The sequence below is a fragment of the Pogonomyrmex barbatus genome, unplaced genomic scaffold, assembly GCF_055798465.1.
Source record: "Pogonomyrmex barbatus isolate J1 unplaced genomic scaffold, ASM5579846v1 scaffold1, whole genome shotgun sequence".
In the NCBI taxonomy this organism is placed as follows: Eukaryota; Metazoa; Arthropoda; class Insecta; order Hymenoptera; family Formicidae; genus Pogonomyrmex; species Pogonomyrmex barbatus.
The window spans coordinates 24,550,628-24,576,049 of NW_028297098.1; the positions used below are offsets into that span (position 1 = coordinate 24,550,628).

General features: G+C 43.0%; 1 protein-coding gene across 5 annotated transcripts; it reads right to left on the reverse strand.

Annotated features, from left to right (window-relative positions):
* Nucleotides 1–2,139: 2,139 nt before the first annotated feature.
* Nucleotides 2,140–23,732, reverse strand: LOC105434377 (CREB-binding protein). 5 transcript variants are annotated; one of them, XM_089085310.1, is made up of 24 exons: nt 23,172–23,732; nt 21,246–21,392; nt 19,010–19,221; nt 18,540–18,914; nt 18,165–18,453; nt 17,748–18,008; nt 17,360–17,683; nt 17,016–17,225; nt 16,532–16,892; nt 16,269–16,441; nt 14,211–16,009; nt 13,981–14,138; nt 12,619–12,732; nt 12,395–12,529; nt 11,789–12,265; nt 11,494–11,659; nt 11,078–11,254; nt 10,764–10,994; nt 10,446–10,676; nt 10,244–10,363; nt 9,854–10,155; nt 8,664–9,077; nt 8,220–8,535; nt 2,140–8,134 (listed from the first exon to the last, which is right to left on the reverse strand). In XM_089085310.1, the coding sequence occupies exons 1-24, from the start codon at nt 23,248–23,250 to the stop codon at nt 7,121–7,123; spliced, it is 8,085 nt and encodes a 2,694-aa protein (XP_088941436.1). In that variant the 5' UTR covers nt 23,251–23,732; the 3' UTR covers nt 2,140–7,120. The 5 variants fall into 5 exon arrangements, with proteins under 5 accessions (XP_088941436.1, XP_011648408.2, XP_088941435.1 ...); XM_011650106.3 differs by having other exon boundaries at nt 17,748–18,065; XM_089085309.1 differs by having other exon boundaries at nt 12,619–12,699; nt 17,748–18,065; nt 23,172–23,729.
* Nucleotides 23,733–25,422: the final 1,690 nt, after the last annotated feature.

Sequence of the window (25,422 nt, forward strand, 5' to 3'; positions counted from 1 at the left end):
CGGCGGGAAGCGCGACGTTCGTCGGGCGATCGCGCACCGGACTTTGTTCCTCCTCGAAGAGAATGCGTATCCTTCCCGATATCATTATCAATATATAAAATGCATCGTATAGAGATTTACATGGTGGATTTTCACGGGCTCATTTTTCCGCGAACGCGGGGAAACGATCGGTTCGACAACGCCGAGCGGATAGAACGCATCTTTCGTAATTGCACGCGCAGGACGATAAGATAATCGGAGAGTATCAGTGCCCTTGGCGAAGTGTGTCAATTAAATTCATTCTTTGTATTCCTTGTATTTGTTAATTACTACGTCTCTACGCGGAGGCGGCGATCAATTGTTGTTGAAGATCCGCGTTTTTACAAAGTAATGCTTCTCTCTCTCTCTCTCTCACACACACACACACACACTCTTTCTCTCTCCCATTTTTTTCATTCTTTCGCTTTCTCTCTGGTAAAAAGGATCATTATGATCTCGTGAAAAAGGTGTGTCTGCAAATGCACAGGTACAACACACGCGGTACCTCCGAGCGACGATACGCAAGATTTAACTTATCTCATCAAGGATGTATTACACTTATTTTTATTTATAATGAAAAGATTATTCTAAATCGCATTTAAAAGTAATATAAAAAACTTTGCGATGGTTAAAATTTGGATTAAAAATTATTTAAATATAAAGTAAAAGTGCTTAATAGAAATGTTAATTAAAAAATAATAAAAATTTCAATTTTTTAATAAATACTTTCAGTATTCAAGATTTTTTTATACAGTTTCATTGTAATGCAATGAAGATTGGTTGTTGTATAAATAAAAATTAAATTATCAAGATTATCAATAACAAGTGATGATATAAATAAAATTAAATTTTTATTTACAAGATAATTCTTGCATCGCAATAAAACTTTACATGAATCATCTAGAATACTTAAAGTAAAGTACTTATATAAAAAAAAATGAAATTTTTAACATTGTTTCTTAATTATGTTTTCATTAGAGCACACTTCTTTTTATTTAAATAATTTTTTCTGTAAATATAAAAGTTTCTTCTATAAATATAAAAATTATAAAAATGGGTGTAATACATCCTTAAGTCTGGTATAAAGCATTTATATACAGTTATATACACATGTATATGTGTGCATGTGTGTACGTGTAAGACGCGACTCTCTTCACTCTCTCACATTAAATTACCCTCTGTGATTAGAGCAGTTGGATTACTAGCTGTATATGATAAAAAAAAGATAAAGAGAAATTGAGAGCGAGGAGGCCAGCAACATACATAAAGAACGAGCGAAACGAGCTATCAATCGCGTACTTTGGTCCAATTTTCGGCTTCAGATTTGTGTTATCATAATAAAATTTTCATAAATTCTCGATGTTTCGAAAAAATGCCTGTGAAGCGAGAAAATTCAAGAGATTTTCTCGTCATCGATGAGATTAATCGATGGGATTAAGACAGAGATGCCAGACGGAAGACACGGCTTCATCGTGAAAGAAATCATAAATACATGTACATAGCGCACATGGCTTTCTTTTAATGTGTAGTTGTAATCAATTTGGGACAGTGGGATCTTCCGTCTAGCGTTGATCTCTGGATCAAAACGACTATGAAGGAAATCGAGTGGAAAGTCACGATCTTTTTCGTCTGCATTCGTACTTTTAACTTCAAAAAAATCATAAAAGATGTTACGATGATTACTAATCTTCTCGATTTTGTAGCGATTTTGATGGGAAAATGTCGGTCGTATCTACTTAAAATTTTCGCCAAGATTGACGAACTCGGACCTCCAGCGATGATTTACAGATGCAGCGAATCGTTGTAATTTGGATTAGGATTTGGAAGAGCTGTAATCAAGGATTTACAACGACATCCATTCGCTCGGCACAGAATATATAGTAAGAAAAACTTTAGTTTTTCCTTCGGCTAGCGGGAAAGATCCAAAATAGAAAAGGTTCGCAAATTCGTGGGTCCCTCCAGTTTTAAGAGTTCTAAAAATGCGTGATGTAACTGCGACGACGTGAACATTGCTGTAAAAAAGGGGGGGGGGGGGGGCGAGACGGAGTGGTGACCCCCCTCTCCGTTTTGCTCATCAAGCATTAACAATCTGCAAGCCGGCGGAAAAATAAAAATAGAATGTATTTTCGAAACTCTTTCTTTTAATAATCATATAACAATACTCGTTATATTCACGATCAACATACATTACTCTTATCTATACGATGCAAATGTTTACATAAAAAAGATATCCGTTCTGCGTTTTCTAAAATTATAAAAACGACGGTAGCAAAAGTTTTCGGAACCTGGCGGGCGGTGAAAACGTCGTCGCGCGACGTCTCCCCTTTCTTTCTTTCTTTCTGTCTTGTAACACTAAAAACGATAGGTAAAAAAAAGGACGACGGCGGGAGAGATATAAGTATAACGTAACTAAAGTTTTTCCTAAGTCACTCTGCGGTTCTCTCTCTTTCTTTCTTTCTCTCTCTCTCTCTCTCTCTCTTTCTTTTTCTCTCGATCGATCATGGGACACGATCCGAGAGTCGCACCGCGAGAACGGCCGAAATTCCGTTTCAGGCAGAAAGGAAGGAACACACGCATCATTATGTCATTGTGCAATTTCTTATCACGAACGGCGAATGCACTATCGGCGAGGACGAGTGCAGCGCAGTGAGGCGAGGAAGAAAGCGAGGGAGGAACGTCAAGGGGTGAGATTCTCCCTCTCTTTCGTCCGGGACATATATTCCTCTTGATGGTCGGGAGGGACGGGAGAGAAACGTTACATTATGCGTCTCATTAATCTTTAATTAATTAATTCACTATTTACGAAAAGTCATAATAAAAAGTAGTACTCTATATTCGGTATTTCAATAATAATATTGTAATAATAATTATTATTATTTATATATATATATATATATATATATATGTATATATATATATATATATATATATATATATATATATATGTATATTCCAATAGTTTTATTTGCAGTTATCATCTATGAATCGGATAATTAATTATCATCGTCGCGCGTATTATGTATACAGTATTATGTATACCGCGGCCTATATATCTTCTCGTTCTCTCTCTCTCTGTCGTTCAAATACATTCGATAAATATAAAAAAAAGAAAAAAATATATATATAGAACATTGCATATAACATTCACCTTTCCTCTTGTTCGCTCACTTGTGCTCTCTCTTTCGCTCCTCTCTCTCTCTCTCTCTCTCTCATTCGCACTTTCATTCTCACTTACAATAGCAAACTCGTTACGAATCCCTCGTGCACCAACAAGTCCCTTTCTCGCGATATGATTCTCTCTCTCTCTTCCTCGATATTAATATAAGCATTCCAGAAGAGAAAGAGAGAATGATATCATCTGGTTGCAAGCACCGTTAGTTGGATATTGTTATTGACTGTGTTGTATTAAAAGGCTCGATTTTGATAATCCTTTTCTCATCCACCGTTGCTCATTTCTGAGATGGCAAAGGCAGATCAACGGCGATAGCTACACACATCGTCTCTAAAGGAAAGAGTTTTGCCCAATCGCTTCTTTTTTTCTTCGTTGAATACTCGATATTATTATTATTATTATTATTATTATTATGGATTGTCCTCTCTTATTTTTTGATAATTAATCGGGCACAAGAGTTGGTACGCGCGGCATTCGAACGTCCGTATTCTATTAAGAGCGTTGCTCTACCACAAAGGTACACCATTTTCAGATTTACAACACTGCCCTAAAAACACAGCCATACTAAGCCAAATACTTTTTGGGTTTTGTCGTTTACACGATTACTCTTCCTCACCTTACTAATAAAATTGTTTATTTAAATATCTACATTTTTTTCGATTCTCCATGCTTTTTTTCCCTGACGATTCTCGCTCGTCTCTCGCCGATTGTTCGAAAAATAAAAAAAAAAAAAAATAAAGAGAGGAGAGAATCAAAAATAACAAAAAAAAAAAAGAAGAGGAGGGGTAAGAAGGAAAGGATAGGAAAAAAATCTGCGCCCACGATCCCGTTCAATCCCGTTCCGAAGTCTTTAGCGGTTGATAATAAGAAGTAAATTTGATCCTTCGCGAAGGATAGAAAGGGGGGAAAAAACTCGGCTCTCCCTTTTCGGAGCAGGCGCAAAGTCTGTCATCCAAAGCAAAGCGAAATGAAGCGAAATGAAGCGAAGCGACATGACGCGATGCGCGTTTTCTCTTTCCCTCTGCAAAACGTAATCTAGTGGTAGGAATGTATATCTCGCGATATATCGCGGTTTTCTTTCTCTTTTTCTTTTCTTCCTTATCTCCCGTTTGCTCGAAGGCGCGCGAAAAAAAAAAAAAAAAAAAAAAAACGGATCGTGCCCGTAAACGCGCGTCGCAGTTCACGACGTCGACGCTCACCGGAAAAAATGCGGCGAGGGTGGATGGCGAGGGTCGACATCGGCCGCATCGGGAGTCTCGATGAGAACTCCGATTGCACTCGTGACGATCCGCCCGAGAAGAATCCGTGCGTACTCGATCAAGGTCGACCGCTGACCTTGATCGAGTTCCGCCAGGTTCGATCGCGATGTTGGCTCTCTCTCTCTCTCTCTCTCTCTCTCTCTCTCTCTTTCTCTCCTCCTCTCCCTCACTCTTTCTCTTCCTCCCCCCTCCCTCCTGGATTTTTCTAATTTTCTTCCTTTTATTTCATTAATTTCGTTAATTCCGCGAGAGTGACTTAACGGGGGAACACGATCGAAGGGCGTGTCACTGAAGGTTCAAACGAGAATTCGTAGCGCATCGGTGTACTTCGAATGAACGTACGTTTTGAGCGGAGACGTCAAGCGTGTGTACGTGTGTATGCTTTGTGTGTGTGTGGTATGTGTGTGTGTGTGGTATGTGTGTGTGCGTGTGTGCGCGCGCATGTATTTTCAGTGTAGCTAAATAATAATATTGATGAAACCGCTTGAGATGATCAATTTCGATCCCCGAAGATTGTAAATGTCCTCAAGATCGCTACATTCCCCCCCTCCCCCTTTTTATAGCTTCACCTCGCGCTGACGTATGTGTCTGTGCCTCCGTATGTGTGTATGTGTGTATTAGTTTTAATTTTCCCTCTCTTCTGATTACGTTCTATTTCAATCGTCAGTTGACTTAATTGTACACGATAGCTATATTATACAAAGTATGCATTTCAAAAATATCCGACGCCACGGACCTTTTGAATCACACATGCTCACGCATTCCCACGTTATTACTAAATTGTTTTAAATAAGTGGCGAAGAAAAAGGTGGAGGTTTTGGGGAGTAATAGATGACGTTGTAGGAGAGAGCGAAGGGCGGCCGAACAGAGGGTTGAGAGGAGGAAGAGGAGGAGGAGGAAGAGGAGGAAGAGGAGGAAGAGGAGGAAGAGGAGGAAGAGGAGGAAGAGGAGGAAGAGGAGGAAGAGGAGGAAGAGGAGGAAGAGGAAGAAGAGGAGGAGGAGGAGGAGGAGGAGGAACTTACACTTAGAGCTTTTACTATGATACAACACTGGCAATAATCATGTAATTGTGGTTCGGTGTGTGTTTTGTACGCGGGCCGATCTCTAAAACCCGTGTGTAGTAATAACACGTGTGAATTCCTCTCTCATTTGTTGCAAATATTACAATAGGTCTATGTATGAATTGATCATAGTGATAGATTAATGGTGATAATAATAATAATAATAATATATTATAATATATATAATAATAATAATATTAATAATAATTAATCAATAATGGGCAGGTAAATTATTAATCGTCGTAGTAATAATCTAGTATTTACACAGTTTTCACGCGAGGGCCCGATAATCGAATACGCATTCTCATTTAGTTACATTTTGATTGAACTGTACATACGCAGTGGACCCTCAACCGGAGAAAACGTCACTCCAAATCTTTCATCTCTCATCATCAAAATTAACACATTTTTATATAAACCCTCCCACGCGCACTAGCAGCCTGTTGTAAATTTCTATTTTTTGGTTACGACAACGCTTAGCTCGTCATGAGCGATACTCTCGGCGGGACACGCCGGGACGAGTATCCCCCGTCGAGGGTATCGCCATCGTTTAAAATTCACCCAGCACTCGAAAATGTGAGAAGTTAGTCGCGAAAAATCCATCAAGTTTTCTCATGGCATTAAGATACAACCTTCGATGTGGCGCCTAGGGGGATTATCCTCTTAATAACAAATTTTCTCCTCTCTTAAAGGGATATATTACTTAACATACGATCTAGATTATCTTTCTTTCCCGTACATACAACACTCTACTGGATTCTGCCTATCTATATTATCATTTCTTTCATACAAGTCTTCTTTATCATATACTTTGTATTTCTCGTTACGTTAATATTAATAATTGGTATATAATTGCGTACATTTACGATACTAATTATGAGCTAATAGTATTTGAACTATTATTAATTAACGTTAAGTATACACAACATACATATATGTATATATATATATATATATATTTGTACGATTTCACTCACCCTGCACGAGTAGCAGCGAGGAAAAGTGGTAGAGTCGAGGGGGCTCTGGAGGATACGAGGGGGAATACGTAATAGTCTTTCGATAGTTTCGCTTTTAGTTTTTTCGTATCTCCTCCTTCTAGCGATTTTCTTTTCTTTTTTTTCTCTCTCTCTTTCTCGATCAAGGATGAAAACAATTTTGAGTCTATCTGAGTCAGGTCAAGTAGCATTGAAAAGCACCAACGTCACATTATCTTTCGCTCTTTCCTTTCGACGTATCGCGTAAGAAAATCGAAAGGAAAAATACGCGCGCGCGAACCGAGCATTTCGGTCGCGACGTCGAGGATCGCGAGAGATCGGGAATCGTCCTCCGACCCTGAGGGAGTCCAAATCCTCAGGCACGTCAGGCTCTAGCGCTCAATGGAACTCAATGGAACGCGCGTCAGGCTTCCTATTTCAGTCTCCATCTGCACGCGCATGCACGCGAGTTTTAAGAGATTAATTATCTAGAATTATCATAATTCCTCGAACGCTTCGTATTATTTATAATCACGCGGCGCAGACGGTCGCAGCCGTCCAAGCGCCGCCGTTGTCGTCTCCGTTAAGGGAAACACTTACATAACCATCGACCGACGTGATCGTCCGTAACAGTCACTACAACCCCTCGACGAACTTGGAGAGTTGGTCCTGCGGCGTCATCGGCGTCACCTCGTTGGCGTCTGCGCCGCCATTCGTGGGCGCCGGCGCCGGCGAGGGATGATGAGGCATCGCGGCGGGATGGCCGGTTGGTGCACCTGGACCGCCACTTAACTGCGAAAGCATCATCTCGCTAGGACCGCCGAGTTCGTGGGCCGGCGAATGCGTCGGTGTGCCGTGAGGCGGATGATGATGTGGTGACGGCACCGGGCCCGACCGCGGCGACGGTACCGGTTGATTACGAGGAGAAGGGACAGGTCGTGGCGAAGGGTTGGGCTGTGGAGATCGGATGGGCGGTGGCGAACGAACTGACTGCATAAGCTGTTGCTGTACGGAGATCCCCGGCGGACCCATGACGCCTTGCGGCGAGGGCACGGGCGGCGGAGTAGGTTTCAGACCTGGCTGACCGTAGCCCTGTTCGTTGAATCCGCCGTAACCTAGGGAGTTGGGCAAGCGTTGGTGTCGAGAAAACACGCTGCGTACTAAACCCTGACTGCTTTCAAAGTAATTACGATGGATCATGTAATTACCAAGAAGAGACGGCCGTATAGGCCGTTGCTGACCATACGGCGGTGCTGGTGGTTGCGTAAACGGCTGCTGCTGCTGCTGCTGCTGTTGTTGCTGCTGCTGCTGCTGTTGCTGCTGCTGCTGTTGTTGCTGCTGCTGCTGTTGAGCCACCTGCTGCTGTCTCTGTTGCATCACCAGCATCTGCTGCTTGTACCATTGCGACTGCTGCTGCTGCTGCACCGGCTGTTGTTGTTGCGCTTGTTGCGTCAGCATCTGTATCTGCAACCTACCCTGTTGTTGCTGCTGCTGCTGCTGCGGCTGTTGTTGCGGTTGCTGCTGCTGTGGCTGCTGCTGTTGGGACATCATATGCTGCAGACCAGGCTGCTGCTGTTGGGGTTGATTAGTACCCAACGGACCGCCCACTCCCCCGCCATGCTGACCAGGTTGTTGCTGATGAACAATCGCCTTTTTATTAAAAAAAGTGAATCAAATCTATAGATGCCACACCATAGAAATGTTTATAGATTTTTTTTAACGGTAATTAACTCACTCGTTGCTTGATAAAGGCGGCCATCAACGGCGGATTGCTCTTGAGTATATGGAGTATTTGATTCTGCTGATCGGGCGTGTGTGGACTTCTGAGAGTCTGCATCAGCTGATGAAGAGCGTGCTTCTGCATATTGGTTGTCTGTTGCCCGACCTGTCCGACCGGTCCAATCACGCCCGGTTGTCGTGGCATTTGTGCACTCATTCCCATCCCCGATTGAGCCTGATGTTGTTGCTGCTGTTGCTGCATTAGTTGCTGTGGCGTCTGCTGCCGTGCCAAGTTGGGATTTTGTTGCATCACTGTGTTCGGTTGGTACCTACTGGTGTAAGGAAGAACACGTTGGGTTTTCAGGAGACGCGTTCTTTGTTCGATGAATGATTAGTAAGACATAATAACCAGTTTTTCTGAAAGTTAAAAAGTATAAGAAAAAAATGTGTGAATAGATACCTTGGCGTCCATTGATCCATTGGGATGAGATGCGTGCCGCTAGGATTCGGCATCTGAACTGGTAATGACCGCTGCATCTGCGGTGGCGGCATCACTCCACCTGTTTGACCACCTACACCGACACCTACACCTACTCCAGCACCCGGTGTCACCTTACCATAACTGACGTGCGGTGCTTGCTGTCTCGCTGCTTCTTCCTGTACCTGCTTCACCACCTGTAGAACATGAGCGGGAGGTGTCTGCGTACCAGGCTTTAATCCGATACCTGGTTGATGTGGTGACGGTAGATTCGACGTGCTGACGCCGGGCTTCATGGCGACTCCAGTCGTCATGGCAACATTCGAGGTCTGCTGTCCGGCCTGCATTGCAGCTACAGGTCCGGTTGGCCTCGTATTCATCACAGCCATTCGCCTCCTGTACGAATAAACATATACATTGACAATTTTCGACATATAAAAGTTCAACAGATTATAGATAGATTTGTTAAAATATAAAAGAGAAAAGATAAGAATACTTAGATCTTTTTTGAATAGATAATGATTATTACGAATTTATTGTAAAGAACAAGAGTTAAAAAAGAATATGTACGGTCTCATATTCATACATACAGAAGTTAAATAATTTATATCAAAAATTATTCAGAGAAAATGTGAAATTAAGAATTAAAAAATACATATACATATTATATATACAAATTAAAACACAAAAATAAAGATATGTGAAATTATCATTTGTTTTAATTTTAATATTTTACACGTTATTATCAAAGAGAATTAGAATAAAAAGGATAATAACAGAATGCCATTTTCAAATAGGAAACAAAAATAAGGTAAAGTCACTGACTTCTTCAAATTTCAATACATCTGTAATATACTGTAATTCTTATTATTAGAAACAAAATTGTATAGATAATGAGGAAAGACTGACAAGTAAATCGAATAGATAAAATTTCTATCAATTTATAAAAAAATGATGTAAAAAATTTATTTGTTGCTGCTTTTCCACAAGTTATGTAAAAATATTTCATTTCTTCGAGGTGTTAACCAATTAAATGTTGAAGATGTATAATGATTGATGAAGAGAAATTGTTTAGATGTATGATGATTAATTGAAGGTATGATGAGATTATCGGAATATATGTTTTAGTTCACATTAGATAATATATGTAAAATGTCGAAGAATTTACCAACCTAAGCAATTGCGCTTGCTGTAATCGTTGCTGCAACTGTTGCTGCTTTATCTTGTGCTTGATGTTGGAACAGAACGGAACGAGACATTTGGTCTCTTGGCAGTGTTTCGCATGATAACAGCATAATGCAATCAACTGTTTGCATATAGGACAACCGCCATTTGTCTTTCTCTTGCAATTCTTCGTGTGCATCACTACTCGTTTCATCTTCTGACAACTCGGCAAACGGCAATTGGCGTCTCTGCACTGGCAGGCATGTACCAATGACTGAATGCATCTCTGTATCGATAGTTTTCGGGCCTCCTGCGTTGCAAAAACAGAAAAGGTATTAGTATCACAGATTTAACATAATTATAATAACAGATAGTTGTAGAATAATCTGATAAGTTACTTGTGGATTTGTCTGTTTTGCATCGGCCGGAGATGAGCCATCATCCAGATCAAAGCCAAGTTTCTCCATTGGATGCGGGTGGCCATCTTTATCTTTACAACTCACGCATAAATCAAAATCCTATAATGCGAAGTTATAGCCAAAGTTATAAAAAGTATAAAGAGTTTTTCCTCGAAATCTCTATCTAATATCTGATACGTACGTCACAAACTGTACAATGGTATCTGGTTTCCACATGACTTTTGCAGTTATTACAAGTGTAAACAAATTTGTCCTGGCCTTGATTATGTAACTCATACAACATGGACATGGAACTGAACTTCGCTCTTCTGAGCGATGAAAATTCGTAATGCCTCTCCCTCGCCATCGTGAGAAAGGCGTCACGGCCGTCCATTAGATCACAATTGATAACAGGATCAGGATCTTGAATAGGCTAAAGATTTAGGTAAAAATTAGTAATCGTATGCATTAAGCTTTCAAAAAGAAAAAGAAAGAAATTCATAATGTATAAAATACTTACTGCTAAACTGGCTGCACTTTGAGCGCTGTGCAACCTAATGACGAAGAACACCTCTTTGTGCTTTTCCATGGTGGCAAAGATTTTCGCAGAAAGGTCATTGCCGGTCTGAGGAGTATTCGATTTCTTGCTATTTTTTCTTTGATTCGCTTTAGATTTGTTGGATTTTTTCGCCTTCTTTTGGCCCTTTTTCTTGCCGTCTGGAGTTTCCGCGTCTTCGGACAATGAAAATATCTGAAAAGATACAAGATTAAGGATATAAATATACAAAGACGATCATTACGTGTAAATAAGAACATTCATCTTATACAACTTACCGCGTTTGCCGCAGCAGCGGCGGCCTCCGCTGCTTCAGCTTGTTTGCGCTTCTCTTCCTCTTCTTGATCTAATTCTTTAATACTTTCTTCCAATACGTTTGGCCAGAAATCACCCTCAAAATATGGTAAGTCCGCCGCGGATGAAAGCCTGTCTTCCATAGCTTGTTTTAAAATGTCCTACACACAAAAGTTTTACTTGTATATTTCTATCTCGACGCATAAACAAAAAAATAATTGACGGAAAAATGTCGTCTGCAAATCCTATGTTCATTGCTATAAATAATAACAAGAACACTAGCTTTATCCCAGACATTTATTTAAGTCTCGATTGACGCCGATACGATACCACGACACGTAACGGGAACACAAGAGACTAGACCTAAAAAACAGTAGTAAAATACAATTTTTCTGCTAACCTTGTAGTCGAGCACGATTCTCTCGACCATTCCCTTATCCAACATTTTCTTGTACCACTCCTGCAATCTCTTAGGCTTTGGTATTTTTTGTTCTGCGGGATGGCAGTGGAAGATATAATCGTCCCCTTCGGAAGGCGGACAAGCCCAAATATGAGCCATAGTGTATCTACAATTTCACATTTCTCTTATACTTCACATTCTTGCAATCAAATTCTCTTAAAATATAGAATTCACATCTTGGATACAATGTCGTACGCTTTATCAAACTAATTGCTTTTCACTTAGATGAACTTACCCAAGCTGCTTCGCGTAGTCGAGGTATCCGAGAAGAATCTCGTGGTATACAGCCGTTCGAAATTGTCTAGGCCGGAAGAAATGGACAGAGTCCAGATATGCGATGTAAACTCGTCTGGTATTCGGCGCCGTACATTCGCTCCCGTATTCCTGCACGTGCATACCGAAAAAACAGACATCCGTGCCGTCGACCTCCTCGAACGCGAACAGCGCCTTCGCGCGGTAAGGAAATTCACCAGGCATGTCGCCATTCTCTACAAATCTACTTCGCATACCAGGCTTGACTTCAACCACCTTGTCGCTGGAAGCGACCACTCTGATCGCGACCTCACCGGCGCCCGCTTCCTTTTTCTTTAGGAAATTGTTCACGCGCGTTTCGATATACGTGCCGAGTTTCGTTACGGGCAATCGTTTGGCGTTGAACTTATTCTCTTTGCGTTTCTGTCCCTTCTTCTTTAAGCAATTATCACAGGTAAATCTATCAAAGGAAAAATAACTTCTAAGCACGCGAAATATTTCCTAATTTTTATTGAATTGAAACGTAGACGATAAATATCATAAACGTTTTAATTCATAATTTGCTCTTTTGTTATTTTATTTTATTTACCCCAATGGCCAGATTGTTTCCATATGGAGTACACAAATTTGATGTACTCTCCTACCACAGTCCGTGCAGGTTACAAAAGGTTCCAATTCTAAATGATCATTCTTCATCTCTTGAAACTGTTCCTTCTTGATGGCACTACGAAAGACAAAGATATTGTATGAATCATATTGGATAGGAATAACATTAACAAGGTTTGTACGAGTTTGAATCTTTTGATAACTTACGTTTGAGGTTGCGTTGGGTCATCTCCCAATGTCACTGTGTCACCAGGAATGTCGTTGAAACATTTCTGACAGAAGGTGTATCTGTCGGAAAGAAGACCAATTCCCTTTAGACCACTATTACATCGACGCCGTGTGTGCGTTTTTATTATTGTAAATTCGATGTACGACGATCAATTTATTCGGTGTCCAAGTCTCGATGTATCAAGTGGCGTCAATTTCACGTTTTTTATATATATATATATATATATATATATATGTATATACATTTCGATTTTTTTTTTCGCAATTACACATGCATGCAATGGCCAATTTGGATCCGATTTCAAAGAGAATCAGTGGGGCATCGTTTGAGTGTTTTTTTTTTTTTTTTTTTTTTTTTTTCGATTAGAGTTTTCCAAGTATCAAGTTTTTCGTAGTAGTAGTAGTAGAGTCGAAAAGAAGCAAGGGCGCAGGCAACACAAGAAGTAAGCAGCAAACAAGGATTTGTGTATGCGTGCGCAACCCATGGTCGAAGATAACATACAAAGAAGAGAGAACAGTGCCAATGTTAAAAAAATATCAAATTTATACGTCATTTTCTACATTCTAATCGCATATACCAAAAGGCTATGTAAAGTTATATCCAGAGATGAATAAGCTTTCCTTTAAAACACTGTAATTTTTGTCTACTCTAAAACCAGATATTTTGTATTCTTAAGGATACACATCCCTTAGGTATAAGCGCAACTAATAGAAACTTTAAGTGCGTGAGTTCAATACAAAAGAAAATTCCTATGTCTTAAACTACTGCCATAACTTTGAAAAGGTGTCGGTCAGGGGACTGACTTGCTTTTGCACATCTTGTCAAAAGCAAGTTAATTAACCTGCCTTTATAATTTTGCGCATTCAGTAACAGTGCACTTTCAAAATTAAAAGCGTCCGTATAAAATGAATACGCGTCAATTCAAATGCCCTTAACAGTCATATAGAACATTATTCAAAGTGTGAGAAGATATTATGACAAAATATTACTAATGTATTTATATTCTGCATATTTTGACTATAGAGTTGTTCAAACCAAACATTGTAACATAAAATGTTATTGTCCTACATTTTTCCTATATTCTTATATATTCAGCGCATTTGAATTGACAAAAATAATGAATTAATCAAACATCAATTCAAAATTGATCCAAAGAATATATCTACGTACGTACAAAAGTGCATTACATTTTGAATAACGTTTTTAATTAATATTTAATATGTTTAATATTAATAGTTTAAGCATTAGTATTTCCAAATAACGTTCTATATCTCGAACATCATCAATTAAGTTCTACATATTATACTTTGCATACTGAATATACTACGATGCATACTGACCTATTCTGATACGAATAATACTTTGCATCCCTAGGTATCGTGCAGAGCTGCTTGCCGTAGCAACAGAGCACCTGTGGGTTGAACGTGTACTTCCTGCCGCAGCAATAACCTAATGCCTGCATCACGGGATCTATCTCCTGTTCGAACACTTCCGAGAGCTGCGTTTAAGAAAATAAAAGAAAAATTATAGAAAATATCAGTTAGACAGCATAGATCAAGTGAGACATTACCTTGGTGCAATATCTATAGACTCGGGAAGTCTTGCGGTTATATAACCAAGCATTGTCAAACATCATCCATACATCATCGACGTACTCCCACGGATCGCTGTACTTTTCCGTATCGAGTTTCTTCTTGATCGTCGATAGATCCATCGGCTTTTTCACGATAGTCGGGTAATCAGGTATACCCAGAGCTTGCGGATCCACAGGCTGTCGAAAAGGCATGGATTCCGGATCTTGTCGATAAAGCCTCTCCAATGTAGGCATCAATGCCTGTCGCAGGTCTTCAGGCTTAAATAGACATTTCTTCTTATCGGTGGACGTGCCACTCGATTGAATTGGTTCCGGCACCACAGGTTTGATGTCGGAAGCGGTCGCATCTTGACCAGATACAGGAGTCATGCTCTCCTCCTTAATGGAGGGCTCCTCCTTAACGGTCGCTTCATTTGAGCATTCCTCCATTGGTTCGGTTTTCGGCTCGGTTTTAATATTAATCTCGGTATTCATACTCTTTCCGTCCATCCTGTGGGTCTGTGGCTCTTCGGGTTCTTGTTTAATTTCCATCTTTATTTCTTCCTTGATGGAATCTAGCTTGCCCTTGTTGTTGTTCATTGGTGGACTGGGTGAATTATCGCGATCTAGCGCTGCCGTAATGGCAGCCATTTGCGAGGACATGGATGTGCTGCGCGGGGTGTTCAACGCTGCTCGCTCCTGGGAAGTCATACCTTTACCAAGACTCGCGAGTCCAGCTGGGGATGGAGTCGGGCCCGAATGAGGCGGCGTCTGATTTGACGCAGACGAAACAGTTTGATTTGGTGTCATTAGCGATGGTACAAGTGGCGTGTTCGGTGTGGAGGTGGTCGACTGAGGTCCGTTCGTCGTACCCGTAGTTGTCGCGGATACGCCACCTGTTGGGCTCGGTCCGCTAGTCGCAGGTGTTGGTATCGTTTGTGGAGTTGATGTGTTGATACCGTTATCATTAGGTGTAGAAGCCGATAATGGCCGAGTAGGGAATTGTTGATTCGATTGTTGCTGCGACTGTTGTTGCTGTTGTTGCGCGCTCGGTTGTTGCATACTACTGAACGGTGATGGTGCTTGTGGAATCGATGTTGCCGGAGTACCAACCTGACTTGGAGTACTCGTCGGTTGCGGCGGCTGCTGACTCTGCTGCTGTTGTTGCTGTACCGCCTGAGCTTGTGCTTGCGCCAGCCTGACTTTCATGAGCTCGGGAAATTGATGCTGATTCTGAATAGGAGAACTGTTAGGTAAACCAGCAGCTGTGCCATTGGATGTCGGAAATTGACTAGTCGTTGCGTTGTTTGACGCAGTGGTGGTCGTGAGGTTAGCTTGGGACATTTGAGGCTGTCCAAACGGGCTGAGTCCAGGATTCGGTACCATATTGGCATTGGATGTGGATTGTCCATTTGGGCTAGGGCCAGGAGGGCCTACCAAAATCCCTTGTTGCTGCTGCTGTATCTGCTGTTGAACTTGCTGTTGTACTTGCTGTTGTTGTTGCTGAGCCTGTTGTTGTTGAGTTTGAGCTTGCTGCTGTTGCTGCGGGAACTGCATTCTGTTATGTTGCTGCATTGCCATCGTTGATATTGTTCCAAGCTGACCCATGCTCGGTGAGTGGCTTCGTAAAGTAGGTGGAACTGTTCCGACAGGTTTCGAAGCTCCCGGAACAGTTCCTACATTTGGAGGAGCACATGGCCTTAGCCCAGGACCAGAGGTACCCGCCGGCTGAGGTTGCTGTTGCTGCTGCTGTTGGGCGAGTTGTTGCTGTTCCTTACGTTTTTGTCGCTTTTCGTCTGTGTCATTTAAGAAATTTCTCTTAGTATCTTTATCGTACATAGCTTAAAAAGAAAAAAATATCTAGTTATCAAATGTAAAAAGTATAAAAATTAGCACATATAAATATTTAAAAATATGTTATATATCAAAGTTGAAATTTGAAAACTCATATAAAAGACCATAAAATTTAACCTTTTGATATTCGGTGTCGAATGTAACATTATTAGAAAATATTATTAGAAAATAGTTATATTATTATAAAGTAACATTATTTACCAAGTTCTTTTTGAATCTTGTAGATTTTCTCAGCCAACAGATGATAATATTCCGATCGTGAATTAGCCATTTCATACATGTCACCTTCCACCTTTCTTGCATAAGCGACTAAGTTGTGCATTCTTTTATCCAACATAGCTTGCGGATCAGGTGTCGGAAATATTGCTTGAACCCTAAAAAAATATTGACAAAGAATGTGTTACAACTTTCTGAAATACAATTTCGAAGCATACACTACTGCATGTATTAAAACTCTTACTAACAATTTATGAACCAAATGATTCCTGAGATCTGGAGTGACAGATAGATGCCACTCCTTCGTTCCTTGTACCGGTGTCGCTGTTACTTGACCGGGTTGAAGACCGCCTGGAAGTTGCAGATTTAATCTATTTTCTCCACCTATCACACCAGGTTGCCCAGATTCATTTAATCCAAACAACGTTTGCATGCTGACGGACTGTTGTATATTGGCAGCAGCTGCTGCCGCGGCAGACGTAGGTCCAGTCGTCGGTACCGTCTGATTACCAGCTACCCCGACCGTGCTAGGATCGGAATTTAGAGGAAGAGATACATTTGGAGCGACTACTTGTTGTCCAGCACCGACTACGGACTGTCCCGGCACAGCTGAAACACACACGAGCGTCCATCGCTTATTGGTTTTCGCATAAATAAAATATTGTAATCTTGATAAAAAAATAAGTAGTTATAAATTGTGAATGAAACTTGCCATATTAATATATAACTTACTCTGTGTCTGAGGTTGTGTTAATCTGACATTTCCCAGTGTCCCTGGAGGACCCGACATGCTGGGAGCTGGCATTCTACCGCCTCTACCAACGCCTTGGCCAGGCAAGAGTCCCGGTGTTGATGCTGGACATTGAATCCCTAATGCATCATAAGCTCTTCTCATCTCGGTTGGACTTGGATTTGGCTGATTATTTGGTTGGACTATTGGTGCTAATAAATACATATGTACATATACATACTACATATATATAAAATATATATAAAATAACAAATATATATAAAATACATATAACAGAAAACACATAAGTACATAAATAATCGACTGGTATTCCAGAATAGATTACCTTGTGCAGAATTAGTATTTCGGTTCTTATTGGCTTGCTTTATCGGCAAACAGACCGGGCAATCACTCCGATTACAATGTTTCCAATGGCTGATGATCTGTCTGGACATGCTACAATGGGGCACCGAACAATTTTTGCCCGCTGCACAGTTCGTCATATGATTTAAAACATTTTTCATTGTTTTACAATCTGGTAAAGTGCATTGTTTCATTTCGCCGTTTGCTTGGCTTTCGCGTCGTTGGCATTTATGAGCGTGCAAAAGTAACACCAACTGTTGCTGTATGAGTCTACATTTTTCTGGATCGGGCGTTGATTTTGCAGGACCTAAACGAAAGAAATACCCAGTTGATGCTACTGTAAAACAAAATGAAAAAAAAAACAAATTTACCTGTTGGAGCACCGGTACCAGATATTTGTCCTTGAGTAGCTTGTTGCGGACCCGGCTGTCCTCCGGTCGGCGCACCTGATTGAGGCTGAGCCGGACTTGGCGCAGGTGGTTGTGCCTGTTGTGCCGTTCCACCCTCTTGACCGCCCACGACATTCGTAGCGCCAATCGGACCAGCAGTACTGGTAAATCTGCTGGCGGCGGCTGCTGCTTGCATAGGAGTCATGTTCGTTCCTACACCCTTTTGCTGCGGCTTGACGATACCTACGGGATTATTGGCGCATACAGTTACTCCTGCTCCTGGTCCACCACTTGGGGAACCTGTATTATAAATTTTGTTTTCACCGATTTACATCTATTTTTATCTATCGCATCCATTATTTCGTGCATATCAAGCAGAAGAAAATATATTTTATATACCGTAGCTGTATGGATTGGATGCTGCTAATTGCCCCATATTTGGCATATTTGCCATGTTAGGAGGAGCCTGCATCCTAGGCCCACCCTGGCCGGGACCAACGATGCCAACTTGATGCACCTGTTGGTGAGGACTCTGCCCTCTTGTCGGACCGACCATATGCGCTTGCTGTTGCTGCTGCATCGCCACAGCTCTTGTATTCATCATCCCGGGACCGTTTTGCATCGATGTGACCCCATGGGGCCCGGTAGAATGGTGTATCGCTTGAGTATTAGGGCCCATCATTGTTACCTTCAAAATATTCTTGATCAAATTATCCGCCCAACTCAACGAAATTATGTCGTTATTACTGTATAACGTTATGTATATCAACGTACTGTATTTAGAGGTTGCTTATTTAAACTGTTAGTTACTATCAAGCTCCCGCCGGCCATTCCTCCCATATTGTTCCCGCTAGCGGTACTGGTCATCACTAAACCGGAATTCATGCCGCCTGGCATCGACATTGCGGGGTTACTTCCGGCCATGCTCATGGACGATTGCAATCCGCCCATCGAATTCGCGATTGACATTTGATTATTTGCCAATGAGCTGGCTATACTGCTTGGTAGATTACCAAGGCTCACGACCATTTGCGGGTCTATTCCTCCTTTAGAAACGGAAACGTTCGGTGGCGACTGCATATTCGGACTTTTGTTGCCTAACGTTCCGGCAGCCATTACCAAGGAATTCGCCACCAAGTTTTTGTTACCCTGTTCAACGATCGTTCGATATAGGCATAACGTGTGATGAAGCATGATTATGATTAATAAAACTGTAAAACTGTTTAACATAACGTAACGTATACCTGCTGCTGAATAAGATGATGGGAAAGTTGTTGCTGCTGCTGTTGCACATGTTGTCGAAGTTCTGAATCGAGAGCACCGTTTTGCTGCCCTGGGCCAGGACCAGTCGCCGGCGGCTTGGTGCTCTCGGTCGTGGAACCCCAAGATCCAGACGACAGCAAGTCATCAGGAAGATCATTTTCAAGATCGAACATTTCTGTGTTTGTTATGTAATCTGAAGATGAAGGAGAGAAAGGAATTGAGAGTTACAATTCTATAAGTATTTACATCACGTTTCCATTATGATGATGCAAATACTGGCTATCGGAAAAGTACATTACATCATTTACAACAAAATGTTACATGTAGAATCCGGTAGTAGTTTATTACAATTTGACCTTACTCTGCTACGTATTCAAATGGATCTTTTCAAAGATTTGTGATAAATACATCATTAGAATATGTACCCTTTTCCGAGATAACCAGTTCGTCAATTTTAAATGATTTACAATATTGAGAACGAATAAGTACCATAGATACCAAGAAATTATTAGTAATTTTACGAGGGTAAGATTTTAGCGCCGTCACCATAGCTTTTAGCGTCAAAATTTTCAGCAGAGTATCAATATTCTCGCGAAATGTACATGTTACATCATTATGTGCATAATGTATTATAATGTATTATAATCCCTATATACATGTATATACACATACCACTGCATGTAAATATACATACATACATACATGCATGTATATAGAGACAGGCAAAGAAAGCATTCGATTTTTCGTCTATATTGTGGGAATAACGTGTGATACTCTATCAATATTTTTTTAAAAATATTCACATTCCTTGGACAAAATAAAATTGAAACTTACTCATCTATCCACGACTGACCATACATCGACGGAGAAAAAAAGGGTATACATATATTTATAAGATACGTATATGTAAATGTAGGAAGAATACAAATGCAGAGGGAGATCCTATAATATTAAGAAAATAAATAAATAAAAAAAAAAAAAAAAAAAAAAGAGAGAGAGAAAAATATAGAAAACTGTACGTGGTTGTAAACAAACATGAAAAATAAGACATGAGACATACACTGCATGAGCATAACGTAAAGGAGCCTTATTCTACAGCAAGAATGAAAAATCTTCGGCACAATAAATTAGTGCTAAACTAAACAAGCATCCAGCGAAGCTACCGATGGCAAACTTTTATAGAAGAGAGTCATGCGAAGAAAAATCAGTCACTCTAGAAAAAAATATCTGTTCAAGCCAAAATGATACTCTCGACGCTACGTACAGAACGTGAGCGTCGTCTCTCTTCGTTCCTAAAGATCAGACTGTAAAATTTCTTGAGACTCGGTAGTGAAAAAATTAAAAAAGAAAAAAAAAAAAAACAGGAAAAAAAGCCAGGAGAGAGAGAGAGAGAGAGATATCTGTTTGCGCACGCACAGGTTTTCATTCTATTTACGTTCAGTTATCTATAAGAGATTTAATTGATATAAACCTGGTTAACTCCCACCTATTCGGCTATTTATTGTCCGCGCTCGTATCGGATGTGAACTTTTTCCGTTACAAGCACAGTGTTTTTTTGCATGCGCATTTAATTTTCACCTTTGCAATTCCTCCGCGAGCTCCGCGCGTGTGTGTCGCATGTCTATGTCTAGCCACATTTGATTTTCACACCGAGAGACCGTCCTCTCACGGTGTTTGTTACGGAAAGAGGGGGAAAAAAACTTGGCTTAATCCTGGAAATCTTATGTACCTTTAACCAACACCGATCCAATTTTTCTCCATTACTATGTAAAGCGAAATCAGTCCGTGTGTGTTCGTGTGTATTCAAAGTAAAGCTAAATACTTTATGTTATCCGTATTTGCCGCATACTTTCTCTCTCTATCATATTTTCAAAGATAAATTATCGCAATTATCCACTCTTTCGTTTGCTTCTCTATAAACGTGCCGTGACGATAGACTAAAAAGTTACTGAACCATAGTGACAATATGCCAAAACTACCACCCATCAGAAAGTACTGCGATTGGAAATTGTCATTGAAAATCGGAGACCGAGACAAGTAACTTGACGAGAGAACGTATGGTACTAATGAGATGAACGAACGGACAAAACGGTGTCCTTTCCTCTTTTTCTTTTTTTTTTTCCTCGCGGTACTGAATTTAACGCCTTTCGAAATTCTCGCTTTTTCTTTCTTTTTTTTTTCTTTTTTCTTTTTTTTTGATCAGATAGTGATATTTACTTCTTTTTTGGACGGTATTCCACGGCTGCAGCTGATGGTGTTGTAGATGTAGCTGTTGCGGTGGGGCCTGTATTTGTTGTAAGTTACTTCCACCTCCCCCGTAGTTCGTATAAGCAGGGTGCATCAATAAAGGCGGCATACCCACTACTATATCATAGGTTTTCGTTTAATTTAGAATGAAGGAGAAGAATACGGTTCAAGCTTCGTTCTCTGGATTAAAGTATCCAAGTGGCAGAAACGGTTTCACCGGCGATCTTTCGCGCTGCTGATCGTCAGCGGATTCGATTCTTTGATCGACTTGCGTAAAAGCGGGCAAACCGTTTCTGCGACTTTGTTTCGCACTTGCGACTTTAATAAGGACCCTCGCAAAGAAGCGATTTCCGAGGAGACTCGCGATCATTACATCCGAGTAAAATGTAATTACAAGTCGATATAATATAGCGTTATGTGTATTAACTTTGAGTTTTGAAACTGAACTGTTAAAGGATGAGTAAGATGTGTTTGAGGGAGGAAGGGAGGGAGCAAGTAAAAAAAATCCAAAAAAAAAAAAAAGAAAACATAAGACAAAGAGATATATATATATATATATATATATATATATATATATATATAATAAATATTTCAGCGCATCGTTCATGCCAGCGAGAATGTAATCTTTAACATTAAAAGGTGTCATGCATCCTCATGCACTACAGGATCGCAACTATGTGTACGTTTTTAAGTCTAAAGTAGAAAAGGAGAAAAAATGTACAGAATTGCACGTCAGTATGCCAACATTCGTTTTCGAGATAGAAGGCTGTGAGATGCAGTAAGATGGAGGATAACATACGCGATTATTATTCGCGACATTCGGATTCGCGACCGGCCCGTTCGGCGACGTCAACTCCGAGCGAAATTCGACGGACGGCCACGCGGTACTCGGAGAGACAAGTCTCCTTCTATCTTTCTCCGTCCCTCTTTGTGCCATCCATCTTGACGGGACCCGTTTCTCGTCCACGAAACTATCGCGGAACGATACGATTCTTCCGATTGACATCGCGAGAAAAGTGGATCCTCGTGGAGTCTCGCGTGTAATTCGACGGCGACGCGTAGCACGTGGGAAAGCTCGAGCTAGTAGGAACGTAGTGATAAAATGGTAGCAAATAGTAGTTAAATGGTCGAAGTCAGGGGCTTTAAATTAATAATTTCACGGCCTTCGACCGTTCTCAAGAATCGACTGATCAACTCGCACATTCCACCAATGTAGATTACCTTTGATCTCGTATCAATTTCCCGTTTATCTCCTTTCAATTTGTAGAAATAAACAAAGGTAGAGGGTGGGCTTAACGGAGACGTAAAGTTAATCTACAACGGTGTAAATGGGGGGATTAATGTTTTTCCGCGTGTCGCCGGCTTTAACCCCGTTCGATCCGAACCGTGTTCGCGCGCTCCGCGGATCGCGGCGTTCCGCGCGCGCAACGTCAGCAGACGCGCGTGCATTTCGCTCGGAGATTCGGCGACGCCTGGATCCGGCGCGAGGCGACGCGAGGCGACGCGACGCCTCGCGTCAAAGACAGACGGCGGGCTGGCCGCTGACCGGCCAGCGCGATGGCGGTCAGCTGAACCGCGAGAATCGCATGTCCAGCCCGTGATCAGAAATCCCTTTTAATTCTGTCTCAATTCTCTCTCGTTTCCTTTCCTTCTTTCTCCGCGTACGCGTTGCACGCGAGAAAGAAACGCATCAGCGTGCGTCGTAGACTCCGTCGAACGTAAGGTTAGTCACGGAACCGCGCACGTATTTCGGAAGGAACGAGCCACGACCGTCAGATACAAAGAAAATGGAGAGAGGGTACAGGGAAAGAGAGAAGGAGGGAGAGAGGAAAGGAAAGGTCGAGGGTTGGAGATTTTCCCCCCCTCCCTTTTTTTTTTCCTCTTTTGATGACTTACCCGTCGAGTCCGATGTCCCCTGGAACGGATCGAGCTTCGGCCGCTTCGGCGGAGGGCCGTCCACCAGGTGGTCGGCCATGGCTCCTCCGCGCGGCTGTTATCTTTCTTCCGTAATAAACCTAACCTCTCTCTCGCGCGCGACTTCCTTCCCACTGCGCCCGTCTCTCGGCGATTCCCTCTCGCTGACGACGACGACCACCAGCGCGCGCGCGAGCGAGCGAGTGGAGTGCGCGCGGACGCGCGCGCGCACAGGTAGCGCGGCCGCGTCCGGCCGTGCACGCGCGTAGACGTGGAGCGGCACCGCGGGTCTCGAGGCCTGATCGAGCCTAATTGTCGCTCGGCTTGTCCTCGACTAGAAGGACGTTATCGCCGTCCTGATCGGCGCTAGCACCGTGGTTGCTCCCGTCGTTGCCCTTGTTCGTATCAATCCTATCAATTCTATCACCGATGCAGTCGCCGACGACGACGACGACGACGACGACGACGACGACGACGGCGACGACGATGACGACGACGGCGACGACGGCGACGACGACAACGACGCCGACGACGACGACAACGACGCCGACAACGACGACGATGACGACGACAACGACGCCGACAACGACGACAACGACGACGACGACGACGGCGACGACGATGACGACGACGACGACGACGACGATGACAACGATGATGATGATGATGATACAGCTATCACACGTTCCCTATCGCCGGCGAAGCCGCGCAACAATTTCACCGTGCCGCAATCGTACTTGCGAACATAACAACAACAATGAGAACCGCGGCGCGTGGAGCGTCCCCGTGTAGCATCCTGCGGTGCACGGTCAACCATTGGGCATCGTAGGGATCGGGGTCAACGTCGAACCCCCGGCGTCAGAGCCCGCGCGAGGACACAGGTAGACAAAACGGGGACACGTAAAACACACGCGAGACACGCACCAATACCGATATCACCAGCACCAGCAGCACCACTACAACGACGACGGCGGCGACGACGACGACGACGAGAATGTCGCCGATGGAGACGAGTAATGTCTCTGATGCTTCTCCCAGTCCTTGTCTCTGTTTCTCTTTCACACACTTCTCTTCAATCCGGCAAACGACGACGGGACTGCTACCGCGTCGCGTCGCCGGCGGGACGGGATGGCGGATCAGTGCGTTGGAAACGAGAGAGACGATCGACGGACGACGACGACGACGACGACGACGGTGGCGGCGGTAGCAGCGGCAGCGGCAGCGGCAGCGGCAACGACGACGACGACGATGACGACGACGACGACGACGATGACGACGACGACGACAACGATGATGATGAGTCGCGACTCCACCGTCGAGAGATGAACGAACGCGCGACGCGCAAACGACTCGAAGCCCGACTGGCCTTTCGACCTGACTCACCGCGACTCGTCTCGTCTCTTCTCGTCTCGATCGGATTCACCGCGGACTCGCGCGCGACTCTCCGCACGACGCACCACCGAATATCTCGCACTCTCTCGCTCGCTCACTCTGGCAAGCGATCTCGCTCTCCGTCCTCTCCTTCTTTCTCGCGCGCGGCACACACCACACACACCACACACACACACACACACACACACCACACACGCACACGGTCTATCGCCCTCGCGACTCACGCGCTCGTCTCTGTCTCTTGGTAAAATACCAACAATCTCGTATGTACACCACCGCGGATCGTACGTGCTCGCCACACGACGAGACTCGTCAAACGACTGGCTGCGCGCACGGCGCTAGCTCACGGCGACGACGTCGCTCCCGAGGCCCTCTGGGGTACCATCTTCCTCTCCTCTTCTCTCTCGCCTCGGCACACTGCGACACACGGGGCGCGCGAACGATCAGCGGGAAATGAGCGTTTATCCCCGTGCACTCGCGCGCGATATCGGGACGCGAGCAAGCGAACGTGATCGCGGGTATCGGCACAGTCGCGGCCGCCGCGTTCGCCACAGAAATTCGCTCGGGAAAACCGATCGCGAGACCCTCCGTTACCGCACGAGCATCGGCTAACGTTCGCTAACGTAAAATGGCGGCCGCTGTTGACGAGTTTTTCTACGCTTGTCAGAATATGCCCGTCTACCGACTCGGCGACAACGGCCGGGACTCCAGACCGCGTCGCCTATTGGCCGAGCCGGTCACGTGACCGGGGAGTCGCGCGCGATTGGACGAGCCGCTCGTGGAGGACAGGAACGCCGTGGCTGCGTTCACGCCGCCTGTTGGAGAGAGCCTCCGCGGAGGA